This window comes from Callithrix jacchus, chromosome 3 (genome assembly GCF_049354715.1).
Source record: "Callithrix jacchus isolate 240 chromosome 3, calJac240_pri, whole genome shotgun sequence".
Taxonomy (NCBI): domain Eukaryota; kingdom Metazoa; phylum Chordata; class Mammalia; order Primates; family Cebidae; genus Callithrix; species Callithrix jacchus.
Window position 1 is genome coordinate 152,289,067 of NC_133504.1, and position 14,468 is coordinate 152,303,534.

The 14,468-nt window shown below is 38.1% G+C and overlaps 1 protein-coding gene across 25 annotated transcripts in view; it reads right to left on the bottom strand.

Annotated features, from left to right (window-relative positions):
- Positions 1-14,468, bottom strand: part of LIMCH1 (LIM and calponin homology domains 1) — a 349,321-nt gene that overhangs the window by 180,433 nt on the left and 154,420 nt on the right. For all 25 annotated transcript variants that reach the window (XM_078367290.1, XM_078367286.1, XM_008993431.5 and 22 more), the window contains exon 3: positions 1,193-1,262. Coding sequence is in view for 23 of the 25 variants with exons in the window: in XM_008993431.5 (XP_008991679.2) it covers positions 1,193-1,262 (70 nt within the window). In the remaining 2 variants the exon portion in view is untranslated. The remainder of the gene's footprint in view (positions 1-1,192; positions 1,263-14,468) is intronic.

A 14,468-nucleotide genomic window follows, 5' to 3' on the forward strand; every position in this document is an offset into this window, starting at 1 on the left:
AATATATTCCTTCCAAATTTATGTATCTATCTAGATATTAACTTATTTGGTTACATGATTCTGAAAAACAAAATTAGAAGGATTTTTAGTGACTATAACTAGCTCACTACCAACCAATATTGGGAATAAAATGCATCCACCGAAAGAGCAATTCTTAAAATAAAGAAAACATCTATTGCATTCAACTGGTTGAAACCATGTACTTTCCTACAAGGACCCCCTATGGTTCTCAAATACAATTGGTTTTTTGTCACATCTAATTTCAATTAGTCATCGTGATATGGCTAAGAAGCTTTTTAACAACAATCAGTAAGGTCTACCTAGAATACTGCTTGAATTCTTGACATTCTTCTCATTGCTTTCTGAAAACCACATGCACAGAAGGCGATCACAATGGAAACAATCAGTCAGTCATTACCAAGCCACATACTTCCTCGGCTGTGTGTGCGCATGTGTGTGCACACACGTACACATATCCAGAACTAAAATTTGATTGTTTTCCTGATCTTCTACTTCTTTCCTTTTTCTACACAAAGGCAACATCCAGGAAGCAATTAAAATTAGTTGCCAAGAATTATGAGACATATCAATGCATGAAAAAGAATTCTGCTTCTAACCACATATGAACATGTGAATTTTAGATTTTATGTGGGTAGGTTCAGAAGGGCTTCAACAGTTCTCCAGATAACCTTAGACCACCTTAGTGGCCCATTATGTCTTTAGAATAGTTGGTCTACAATTGTGGTATTTAAACCCAAGTAGATTATAATATTGAAAACAGCAATTTATTATGAAACTGTTGTTTTCTCTTAATATTTTCTTTCTCACTATCTCCCCTACCATCCATTCTAGGGGAATGCAGTGAGGAACTGAAATGAGAAAATGTAATTAAAATCACATTCCTCCCCAAAAGGTCAACCAAATTATCAGCCTCTCACCCCAAAACAAATTTAGCTCTTTGAGAATAAAGGTCCTTATCAGTCATGGAAAAAACACAAACAAAGATTAACATGTCATTTAGGCATGACTGCAATCTTTCATTTTAAGTGACCTCTTGGTTTAATGGATTCAATGCATTCTCATTCAAGGGGAATATATATTGCAGGAGAGAACTGTAATAAATGGTACTGTCATGACCCCTAGGTTAGAGTAAAGGAATATTGGAAAATAAATCTCAATTCCACATACTCACCAGTCCTGCAATGGGGGTAGGCAATCTATTGATCTTTTTAACAAGTCCTGGCTTTATAGCATTCAGCAACCTGTCATGAAAAAGGCAGAATGTCAAGTGAGACATAAAGCAAGATGGATCACACGAATCACCTTTATCCGGGCCTACAGCTAAATTGCTGGATAGGAAAAGCAGTGAATTTAAAGCATGTAGTAAATCTCAATAATCTATCAGCCTTCATGCATGTAAGTGAAGAGTTTTGCCAATATCAAGTTGGTCCATGGCAGGCAAAGTTTTAGAATTTAGAAATATTGAGAGAGGAGAAAGGGTAAAGACTAAGGAGAGCTTCAAGGAAAAAGACAAGGATGAGAGCTGGATTGACGTGGTGAGGGAATTATCTGGAACTGGAGCCAGGTATTACAGTTCAGGTCTTGGTGCCAGTGTTCCTGGCTAAGACAGGGGTCTCTCCAGGGATGCACTAAATTCAAAAACCAGTATCTATCTTTGCAAATGATTTGCCAAGACAAATTATAAGTCAGACCATACTTGTTCTTTGAGGAGTTTTCAATGCGATTGAACTTCACTTTAAAAGGGAAGAATATGTTTAATAAGTGGTTAACCATATTCTGAAGATTTTAAACAAGGCTGACCAAGATTCCCTAGGTACAAAAGATATTTGAGCAGAAGACTTTCAGGCTAAAGATTGAAATTATATAAAAATGGTTACACACACAAGGGAGTGGAAGAGAAACAAATATCATTGCTTGTTTTCAGGAAAAATAAATCCAGAGGGAAGATAAACAAGGAAAGCAACTTATAGAACTAAAATATGGTTAACATCAGGGTAACTGGGTAAAGTGTAGTATTTGCAAAGTAGGTTATTCATAAAGAAGTGACTGAAGGTAAGGGGTTGTGGAATGTAGAATGTTATTTCCGTATTTGGGATTAGGCAATTAGGTAACTTAAGAATACTGTGCAAAGAGAAACTTAGGGTAGGAGTGTATTATAATTCAGGGGTCAACAAACTACAATCTGTGGGCCAAATCTGGCGTAACACATGTACTTCTAAATAAAGCGTCACTGGAACAGGAATATAACCATCCTCATTCATTTACATATTGTCTATGGCTACCTTTGTGTTACAACTGCAGAGTTGTATAGTTACAATGGAGATCTTAGGTGTCACAAATCATACAATTTTTACCATTTGACCCTTTACAGAAAAAGTTTGCTGACCTCTGTTAAAATTCATGCAATCCAAGATTATAACAAATTATAAAGAACCTATGCTTGATAGATTTCTATAGATCAGTAACAAAAATTTTTCAAATGATTTAATAGTTTTGAAATTAGACTACCTTTGACTTTAATACCACTATATGTTTATAAATTGAGAAATGTCCCTACAGTGATTGTGACAGACAGGATATTCCATTTTTGCATGCAAGGTTAATTGCCTGTTCTCAGTAATTTTCACTGCAATTCTAATATGCTGTCACCAAGAGGCAGTACTCAAAGTGCACGTGTTTTTTTGGCCACAGAGAGCCAAACTGGCTGCTCTTTTCATGAATGCACTTATTTTTAACCATAAATTTAACCCTTTAAAAATGCTTCTTTACAAGTTATTTTGGAATTATTGGTTTCACCAGTTGGAAGGCAATTTATTCACTCTTCTCATTTTACAGTTCAGAAAACTGAGGTCTAGTGAAGTCTGAATTAAAATCTGCGTGACTTTCCCAGAGCTGATCAGTAGCACACTAGAGTCCAGAACCCAAATTTCTTAGATCAATGTATTCTCTCAGGTGCTGTACATATCCCAATCTTCTGGTTTAAAATACACAGATAGATATAATATCTTAAAAGCCACGTTTTTAAATGCACAAAATTCTTTTTCTCACTACTTTTGCTTTTCTCAGACACATTACTTTTCTTACTAGTTTTTAACAGTGTCATTTTAAACTGAATTTTAATATTTGTGTACAGTTGTTGACAATTCAAAAGCATCAAAAGGTTACACAGTAGGATACTTCACTGTCACCTTTGTACCACAGGATTCCAACCTACTCTCTGAAGGCAACCTGAAAGACTTTCCAGAGAAAAATTTATAAAAATATATAGAATTTTAAAAATATATATGTAGCATATAGTACACACTGTCCTGTACCTTGTTTTTCATTTAACAATGTATTTTGGAGGTTGAAGGATTTACCTTGGAGACTGCTTATTCATACATACGGAGCTATGTTCTTTTTAATAGCTGTGGACCTCTAACAACTACGGATCTGGAAGATCAACCACTTTGTCTAATAGTTTTAGATTTTTCTAAGAAGAAATACCATTGCTACCAGACAGACTGAGATCTAAGCATTGTTGCTAATTAGGCAAAGTAGAAAAAATAACAAAATGTCCTACCCCGAAATTCATTATTTAAATCTTATCTTTTAAAGAGGTAACCTTTTCATCTTCTGTATCTAAGAACTATGTTAATATTTTCAGTAATGATGGCCCAAAACTCCTCTTTTATATATATTTAGATTTTTAAGCTGTTTTTAATATTTTATGGTATTAATCCTTTGTAAAAGCTACACTTATATGGCAGAATCTTCCCTATCACATAAAGGGAAGATTGGAAAAAAATCATTCAATCAACTGACCTATAACTCTAGGCCTTACTTAAAAGAACAGAAACTATGATCTCTCTCAGAATGCTTTACCATAAATTAAAAAATAAAAAGCCGTAACGTTCACTTTCAAGACTGAGGCAGCTGTACTTTTCTTTTCAGGTGAACATTGCTCCAATCCTGTGCACTGTTTATAATACACAACGATGAAAGATAACACGGAATTCACATTGTTGAAATGCCCAACACCTGCTTATCTTGTATTTTGTGTTTTTTGTGGAAGAGATTTTTTTGAGTAAGAGTCAAGGATATTCACTTGCAATTTTATTAAAAACCACTACTGCCTTCCTATGTAAGTTAAAATATAAATATTTTCAGTAAATACTTATTGATAATATCCTTTAAAGCAATTATGCTGATGATGATATGTTTTATTTATATAACTTCTGGGGTGCATTATTTCCCAAAAGTCCTGCCCTGTAGAGACAGGTCATGTATATGTCCCACCATTTCTGTAGAAGAAAACAATGAACCCCAAACAGATGTAAAGGTCTCCCAGAGACATGTACAGCTAGTCTGCAGCAAAGCGGGACAGTCTTCACCTCTTATGCCAGTCATTTTATATCACAGTTTGATGCTTTCGAAAGTCCAACCTCAGTATGTGTCATCAAAGCATAATTCAAAACAAAACAAAACAAAACAAAACACAAAAATCAAACCCCAAACAAACACTATCTGAATACAATGGGATAATTTCAATACCAGGTGGCAATAAAAGGAAAATGGAAGAGAGTGTATGTTGGTGGAGTGTAAGACACATCAGATCCAAGTTCCATCTATGGGTGATCTGCAACTTCATCACCAGGAATTCCAGAGGGAAGGAGGCTGTCATCCACTGGGAGGAGTATCTCCACTCGGCAGAACCCGATTTCCTGCCTGTGGTGCCCAAAACCTACAGCTCAAGGTCTTAACAGGTAGTCTGCTCTCTCTGTCTGGTAGGAGATCATCTTTGTATTCAACAAAAGATGCTTCTGGAAAATTAGCATAACCCTACACAACAGAACTATTAGGCATTTGTACCATTCCATGTCTTCTGTGCTAAACATACCCACAACTAGAAACAAAAATAAAGAAAATAAAATATGTCTAAACTGTAAGAGCCAATGAGAAGGAACTGTTTTCAGATATTTACTATTTATCCAGTATTCTTTATCAAGTGCCTATTATGTGTTGTCCTCTATTCTAGGCACAGGAAGGGCAACAGTGAACAAGACAAGCAAAGTTTTTGTTCTTTGGACTTTGCAATCTTGGTATAGTGAGTGGATGGGGTGGTCAGGGAAACAGAAAACAAGTAAATAAATGAGAAGAAAATTTCAGATAGCGTGCATGCTAGGAAGACCAGTATAGTAACAGGCCATGCAGTAGTACTCTAATTGGACAGTGTGAAGGCTGCCAGGGAGGTCACATTTGAGAAAAAAGTAGAATGATACAATGATACAAAGGAATTAGCTAACAAGAGACTGGAGGACAAGAGTTTCCTGGCAGATTGAACAGTCAGTAGAAAGGCCTTGAAGTAGGAGTGGGCTTGGTATATTCAAGGGACAACCAGAAGGCCAATGTAGGTGAGCAGACTGAGTAGAAGGAAGAGGTCTAGGACAAGAGGGCCAGGGTGTAGGCAAAATCCAGGCCCAGGCAAGGTGATTAGATTTTTTTATCTTAAGTTCAATGTGAGGATAAGAATATTCTTAAAACACAAACTGAGATGATCTGCTTTATATTTTCAAAACATCACTGTATGCAAATAGGTAAGAAAATAAATTTACAACTACATGCATACAGAAAATTTCTGTTTATTAAATATCATAGGTATCGAGAGCATAGATAATAAAATATCACTAGTAGCTTATAACATTGAGCTTGATGAAGAGGAGGAGGCAGTGAATTTGGAGTCAATAGTCTAGGTTTTAAAGTTGAATCCTATACATATTAGCTATGAGTTACTGAGAGGTCTCTTAATCAAGGTCTCAGTCTCCCTTTCATAAAATGTGAATTTAAAGTAAGCTTCGCCTGCCATTCAAGATTAGGGTGAGAGTCCAATGGGGTGATGTTGGCTGCTAGCATTTGATAAATGGAAACTTGCAAATTCATTCCTTTACTATACTGAGCATTTCCTTTTTTTGCTAGGTAACTGCAAGTTATTTTAGTTTCAATGTTTCTACTAGCTAGTTGCTAAAAAACAAAATAAGTTTGCTTGTTTTCTTTCTCTGGTCACCTTTAGATAAAAATCTCACATTAATGTATCAAGTCAACAAATGTCTACAGCTTGCCTAGCATACATCAGGTGAGAAACAACTAGAAACAGGAAGAAAAGCTGTGATCTTGGATAATCCTCAATTATGAAACAAGTTAATGGCATTGGGACTAATCAAAAATAAAAGTTAATTTTATATGAAAATGAAATGGTATCTACTAAACTTTTATAGTCTAAATCTGAAACACACTGCAACCCATTTCAAGTAAGCCTACGTTATATGTTCCTTCATATACTCAAAAAGCATTTATTGGGCATGCATGATGTCTGGTCTCATGCTGGGTTCTGGGGATATGAAGAAAGGCAGGGAAGACCCCCGGTCTCTCCCTCATGGGGCCTGCTCACTAGTGGATTAAAAACCCACAGGAAGACCAGAACAGTGCACATACGTATCTCACTGTCATACACCCTAATGCATGGCCATCTTAATTTTTGAGAAGGTAAATTAAAGATATGCTTTGTACACGTTCTATAGAATACAGTTCTTAAAAGATTCATGATCAGACTCCTTAAAGAAACAATTGCCCAGAGGGAATGCTGTACACACGTTTGTTGCAGCACTATTTACAATAGCAAAGACTTGGAATCAAACCAAATGCCCATCAATGATAGACTGGACAAAGAAAATGTGGCACCATGGAATACTATGCAGCCATAAAACAGAATGAGTTCATGTCCTTTGCAGGGACATGGATGAAGCTGGAAACCATCATCCTCAGCAAACTAACACAAGAAGATAAAAGCAAACACCTCATGTTCTCACTCATAAGCGGGTGTTAAACAACGAGAACACATGGACACAAGAAGGGGATCATCATATACCAGGGCCTGTCGAGGGGTGGGGAGCAAAGAGAGGAATAGCATTAGGACAAATGCCTAATGTATGGGGGGCTTAAAACCTAGATGACAGGTTGATAGGTGCAGCAAACCACCATGGCACATGTATGCCTGTGTAATGAACCTGCACATTCTGCACAGGTATCCCAAAACTTAAAAGTAAAATAAACTTTTTTAAAAAAGAAACAATTGTTGAGATGCCCAGGAATGATACTAATGTTCTGATTCAACCACAGGCTGCATTTAATAACTCTTCAGTATACCTAATATCCAGCATGTTGTAGTTTCTCAATCATCATTTAATAACTATGAAGTACAAAATGAAGACTTATTCTACCTGCGACTTTAAAATAAAAAACAACTCAAAGTCCCACTCCGGAAAAGACAGGTTCTATTTCAGACAGACTCTTCCAACAGCCCATATACTAGCTCTTCAAGGAGCACAGCACTGAGAATACTGCTGAAAAAAGTACCTATGAGACCATCTAGATGTTAGGAATTATAGCAATGGGCAGCTTATATGTTATTGGATCGTAATGTGAATATTAAACAAATTCTTAAAGGATTGCAAATTTAAAAAGGATTGAGCTTACTCTATAAGTCATTTGGCTCAGAAATTTAATTCTAATACTTACCCTAGAGTTTGGGGAAGAACAGAAGAGCTATCTAAATCTTAAATACAAGGTTGGAAAGTTCGTGCTTAATCTCATAGGAAATCACTTTGTTCTTTGCAACAAGAGATTACATCATCTTTTCATTAGCTTGGTTTGTACAGCTGCAATAGGCAACTATGATCACAAAATTTCTCACTTTGTGTCCCTTTTAATTTGGCTCAATAGTGTTTTTCTATGTGGTTTCCTTGATCACTTTCTGGGTTTGACTATGTACCCTGGATGAAAGTATGCACTTTCATTTAAAATAACATGGTATCTGTTTTTGAACCTAAGTGTGAGATCAATTTAACCTTGACCATAAACCTGTTACAGATGTCATTTTAAAAGACTTCTTTTTGGAGTTGCCCAGGCAAAACCAGGAAAATTAACAAATCCTCTGAGATCAAGAAAAGTTGACTAAAATATAGGGAAAAGTGAAACTTGAAACAAAGAGGAGTTTCAAATGAACAAAAAAAGTGTTGGAATGCAAGCCGCCATCAATATCTACCAAATGCTTGTGGGGTGCTATGCACAGTTCAGAATGTGTGAAATGTAGGTCATACTTAAGTCATTTGCCTTAAGCACACCTAAGAAGAGATCATAGAAGCTTTAGAAGGTTTTTGTAGATTTGGAATTCCAAGAAGTTGGGCCTGACCTGGTGAATTTCTATGGCTCAGCAGTGCTGTTAATATTCTAACACAGCACCTGTGGAAGAGACTGCTCACCATTCTTATCTTCCTGCTGTCTCAATCACACACTGGGCTTTATTTCCCAGCCTCCTTTGCAATTTGCTGTGGCTATATAATAAGAGTGCTGGCCAATGGCGCACAGGAAGAAGTAATTCTATCACATGCAGGCCTGGCTCTAAAAACCCTCTCAAAGAATTCTCCATTCTCTCTCCTCTGCATTTACTAGTCAGATGTTGACACCAGGAAGTCCTTGAAAGTTGTGTGTTGAAGATGGAGTGTCTACTAGTTGGTGTCCCTACATAACTGCCTGCTTAGAGTTGCCTTCATCCTTCCCTGCTGCCAAAATTAGGCCACACAAGAGTGGAAATACATTTCCACAGTGCTAAGCCACTGAGATCTAGGGGTTTATTACTTACGGCACCCAGCACTATCTTGACTGTTACACTTCTGCAGGAGGCCTTTTTCCAATACCCAGGCAAACCATACCCAAGAAAATCCTGTTCCAGAATGTGAAGTTTAACACCTGGGCACATATTTTCTTCTGGATCTTGCAGGGATGGCAGCAGAAAGAAAAAGAACTAAAATTTAGGATACTGTAAACAAATGGATGCATTTTTATTTTCCCACATTTTCTAGGATGAAAGATAAAACCTTGTCTTGCCTATCACATCCATCTTAATACTAAAATACTAGCACTTTTAAAATCATCTACTTCCCATAAGCATGGGAAGGAACATAGAGCCATTATTTGAATATCTTCAGAGTGCTCTGATCCATTTCCAATCTCTTTTACAGTCCATCCTTTGCATAATTATTCCTGCTGTCTGGAAATTATGAACGTTGGGAACTAGAAAAGGCATAAAAATCAAATCAAATAATCTAGATAAGGAGTAAAGGAATTGTCCCCAGGAGGTGAAGGCACAAGTCTGAGGTCAGAGCTCCTAAGCAGTAGAGTTGGGATTATAAACTTGGGTTTCTAAATCTGAAGACAGTACTTTTCTACGACGCTTCACTTTTTGCATGTTGCAGACCATCTCCATCCTAATCCAAGGTCCACTGCACCCAAACTGACCACTGCTAAATCCTGGCTCTGGCCAGGTTCCTTCCCTCTTCCAAGAACTTCCAGGCTCCCAAGTGCCACAGGGCACCCTCCAAATGCCTTCACCTGGTGATCAATCCCAATCACCCCCAAACTGCCTTTCACACTCAAGAGTCTCCCTGCTTTTATAAGCTACAAGCTTAAGACAACACATGTGATCAATAAACTGCAAAAGCTGCCAACACACGAAAAGAACTTAGTATAACAAATAATATGGAGACTAAATTTACTCTGGCACAGGCAACGATATGTGCAATCATCATTGTGCTATGTAGTAATTACATATAAATGATTGTAATTAGCATTTTCTTTGCGCAGCTAAAACCCAGTTATTGCTGGGTTTACTATCAAGAGGGTGGAGAGAAAACTCAGGTGAAATTGCTGTGAAGCAGCTCTAAAGGTTTCCGTATCCAGTCCTGTGGTGGAATACACAGTTAGCTCCCAACTCTTCTTTTGCAAGAAGTTCTCAGAACCAAGAGTTCCAGGATTGGGGTTCATAAAATTCCAAGAGCAGCAGGCACCTCCAAAAACAGAAAGACCTGGTTTCAAATCCCAGCCCTGTAACTCACTAGCCAAATTATTGAAGTTATTGACATATTATTGACAAATTAGTGATATCCATGAGCCTCAGTTTCCTCCTCTTTCAAATGGAGACAAAAATACCTAGTACTGATAGCTTGAGAATGTGGAATAAGTAAAACAATGCATGCAATGCACTTGGCACAGGCCTGGTATACAAGATACCCTTCATAAATGTCATGTGTTATTATCATCTACTCCAAGCAGATTTCTATGCAGCCCTCCCACTGGTGAAAATTGGCTGTATTGACCATTGGCTCACTTCTCCTCCTGAGCATCCTGCCTGTGGCTGAAGCTAGATTAGAAGCAAAGAAAGAACAGCAGTGAGGGAACAAGACAATGCCCGTCCTTCTGAGGGGCAGGCTTCCATGGGCGTAGTCTCTGGACAGGCGGAAGGCAACAGAAAAGCTGGTGATGGGGCGGAAGGAAGGGAGGATGCCGACAAAGAAAAGGCAGAAAGAAGCTCCAAAGACAGACCCGACTGCATAATCACTGCAGCCACAGCTGGCCCCAGCCCTGCTTTCTGCCAAAACTGAGCTGTCCTTTGACTCTTTTCAAGAAGGCTCCCATCTCCCCCACCTTACTTGCCATCCTGAGGATGATGAAGACAAGTCAACAGCTGCAGAGAAAGGGGATTCTGCTCCTAATGTGGCCATAAGAATTCTGAATCTACTTCCTATTCATTTCACATCTTATTATCAAACATTTACCCAACACCAGCTAAGCTCAGACACACTCACGAGGCTGGGTTCTACAGTGAGGCTCACAAAATCTCAGATGTGGTTTGGGTTACATAAGACTTTATAAAGAACACTACTTCTACAGGGCAATAACTTCCAAGTTCTAAACAAGTAATTTGGAAGAGAACTTCTGAGATGTAGGATGTGCATAACTAAGGACAGACATAATAAAGTAGGTGCAGTAAGCATTTCTGCTGCTCCTCAGGAGGCATGGTGTTTTATTTGTTTTTCGTCTCCATTGCCACCGGAGGTAACTGCCTAAAGAGCAAACCCAATCCCATTGCCCTTCTGTATGAGACTGGGTTGGCTGCTTACTGCTCACTGGATGCTGTGGGAAGTCCTTACCATGCTACTGAAGATCATTCACAAACCGACCTGATATCTACCTCTCACCTCCAGTCTGCCCCACCTTACATTTGTCCTAAGCTTTGACCCTGAGCATGCAAAAAGCCTCTTCATACAGCTGGGCATTTTCAGATGCTTACTTCTTCCTCCCTTGAACTGCCTTTCCCACAGGCCTTACTCCTGTGTGGTCTAGCAAACCCCTAATCATCCTTCAAAACCCAATTTAAATGGCACCTCCTCACCAAACCATTTCCTAAGTAGAGACTGCACCTTCCACCTCTGGATCCCAACATTCTTTGGCTTCCCTAATTATCACACATAACAGAAATTGTCTGGCTTCTTCATCAGGCAAAGGGTTAGTTCTCTCCTTAACTCCAGCTATAGTATAAGGGCCAGTCCTTGGTAGGGCCTCAATTTTTGTTTGCTGAGTGAATTGTTAATAAAATGAGCAACAACTCAAAGTACTGGGAAAGACCCAAAACATCAGTTTTGGAACTATAATGGTTTAGATCTGCTAATGATTTTACAACTTTTGTTATCATCAATTGTTTTTTTGAGATGGAGTCTCTCTGTCCCCCAGGTTGGAGTGCAGTGGTGTGATCTCGGCTCACTGCAACCTCTGCCTTCTGGGTTCAAGCAATTCTCCTGCCTCAGCCTCCCAAGCAGCTGACATTGTAGGTGTGCGTCACCATGCCCAGCTACTTTTTGTATTTTTAGTAAAGATGGAGTTTTGCCATGTTGGCCAGGCTCGTCTTGAACTCCTGACCTTGGGTGATCCACCCGTCTCCACCTCCCAAAGTGGTGGTATTACAGGTGTGAGCCACCACGCCTGGCCCATTAATCATATCTGAATCATTCCCTCAGGACCAAACAATCACACAGGAGAAAGAAGGATTATCTGACAGGCCTTTAGTTCCTTCCTGCCAGTTATTACTCCATGAAGTTCCTATTGGTCTGTGAAAGAGGGGATGGGAATGAGTAGAGTCACCCTGTTCCTCTTTAAAGAAGAGTTAGGAGCTGGTTAATTCCAGACGAAGCAGTAAAGTCTCTGGGTCCTTTTTTTGATGTACCAGGGGATATACAAATGGGGTGAGGAGAAAACAATGTGGCCATCTCCCCTTGGGCAGCACACATTATTCTCCTTTACTGGGTGGGCAGCAGAAATACAAAATACGCTTTTATTCAGAGGACTGGGGAATACATTCTTGAGGCCAGAGGCTCTGGCAGAAAAATCATCAAACAGCAAGCAAAGCCTTTTCATCTGCACAGAAGAAGAGTGTTAAGTGATGCAAAAGCTGTGTGGTACTTAAATACCATCTTCGCACTCTTCCATTCCACGGCCTTTCCTTGTCTGATGTTACTACTTCTGATCTTGATTCATGTGCCTTTTTTAGTTTTATTTTTCTAATTTTCTTTACATCTCTTTTGAAGTAGACAGTATAAATATTATCAATATATGGAACATTCTCTCCAACGATGTTCTAAAATACGAGCAGCACCTCATGATACTAGTACCTCTAGAAATGAACTAAATGATATTTGGAATGAGTCTTCTAGATGACATTGTAAATATCTCGAAGACAAAAATTCAAACCCGTGTGTGTGTGTGTGTGTGTGTGTGTGTGTGAATGACTTGAGATACAATTCACACACAGTTTACCCATTGAAAATGTAGAATTCAGTATTTTTGTACATTCACAGGATTATGCAACCATCACTACAAATGAATTTTAGTTTTTCTTCCACTAGTAGAACACCCAAATCCATTAGTTTTCACTTCCTTTCTGACTCACCCACAACCCCCAGCCCCAAGCAACCACTAATCTGCCTTCTGTCTCTATAGGTTTGCCTATCCTGGACATTTATATAAATGAAATTATATAATGTGTAGTCTTTTGTGACTGATTTCTTTCACTTGACACAATGTTTTTAAGGTTCTTCCAAGGTTCATCCACGTTGTAGCAGGCATCAGTGCTTCATGCCTTTTTATGGCCAAATAATGTTGCATTGCAAAGATATACCACATTTGATCTATCCATTCATCACTGTGAACATTTGGGTGTTTCCACCTTTTGGCTATTATGAATAATGCTGCTATGAACACTTGAGTACAAGATTTTGTATGGATGTGTGTTTTCACTCCTCTTGGGTATGTACTTTGGAGTGTAACAGCTGGATCATATGGTAACTTAATGTTTAACCTTTTGAGGAACTGCCAAGCTGTTTTCCAAAATGGCTGCATCATTTTACAATCCTGTAAGTAATGCATGGGAGTTCTCAGTTCTCCACATCATGCCACACTTCTTACTGTCTTCCTTTTTTATTATAGCCATCTTAGTAGGTGTAAAGTGGTATTTCATTGTGGCTTTGATTTGCATTTCTCTCAAGACTACATTGAACATCTTTTTTATGTACTTATTAGTCATTTTTGTAGCTTCTTTGGAGAAATATCTATTCAGATATTTTGTCCATTTTTAAATTGGACAAAATTTTATCCATTTTTAAATTGGACAATTTTTAAATTAGGTTATCTTTTTCTTTTTGAATTATAAGAGCTCTTTGTATATTTTGGATACATATCAGATATATTATTTGTAAAATTTTTTCCCATTCTGTGGGGTGAGGGATGATATCATTTGCAGGATAAAAGCTTAAAATTTTAATATAGCCCAATTTATTTATTTATTTTTCTTGTCACTTGTATTTTTGATGTTTATGTTAAAAAAATGATTGCCTAATACAAAGTCACAAAGATTTACTGCTTTGTTTTATTTTAAGAGTTTTGTAGTTTTTAGCCCTTACTTTAAGTCTATGATCCATTCTGAGTTAAAATTGTAGTGGTTTACTACACACTTTCTGATTAGTTATAAACATGTCAATAATTTTAAAAGTATTAATTTTTAAATAATCTTTCTTTTTTCCCATTCTCCCTTTAAAAACTTACTATATGCCTGCCATGTGCGAGCACCATTAGGCATACAAAGATGGGTGAGTCACTGTCTCTACCATTAAGGAATTCATAATCTAACAGAAAGTTAAAATATCCAACTTCATGAGTAGTGCCATGTGTGAGACAAATGACTTGCTCTAGGCACAGTCAAAATTTCTTTCAAACGAGAAAGGAAGGACACAGCAGTTGAAATCAGGACTGTTATCTCCACTTTGGAATGCACGGCTGTAACAGCCATGGGCACTCAGAGGACTGAATTCAGGTTGCAACACTGGGGATGTCATGGTGGAGGGTAAGGAGTCTATTGTGTGTGTTTGGGATTTAGGAACATGGAAATGGACAGGGACTACAGCACCCCAGGTAGCTAGAAGCAAATGCAAGAAAGATACAAAGTAAGGACACACAAACAGAATCATAGGCACAATAGATCAACCTCTATGGCCAGTGCAAATGGACAGGGTTGATGAGCTAAA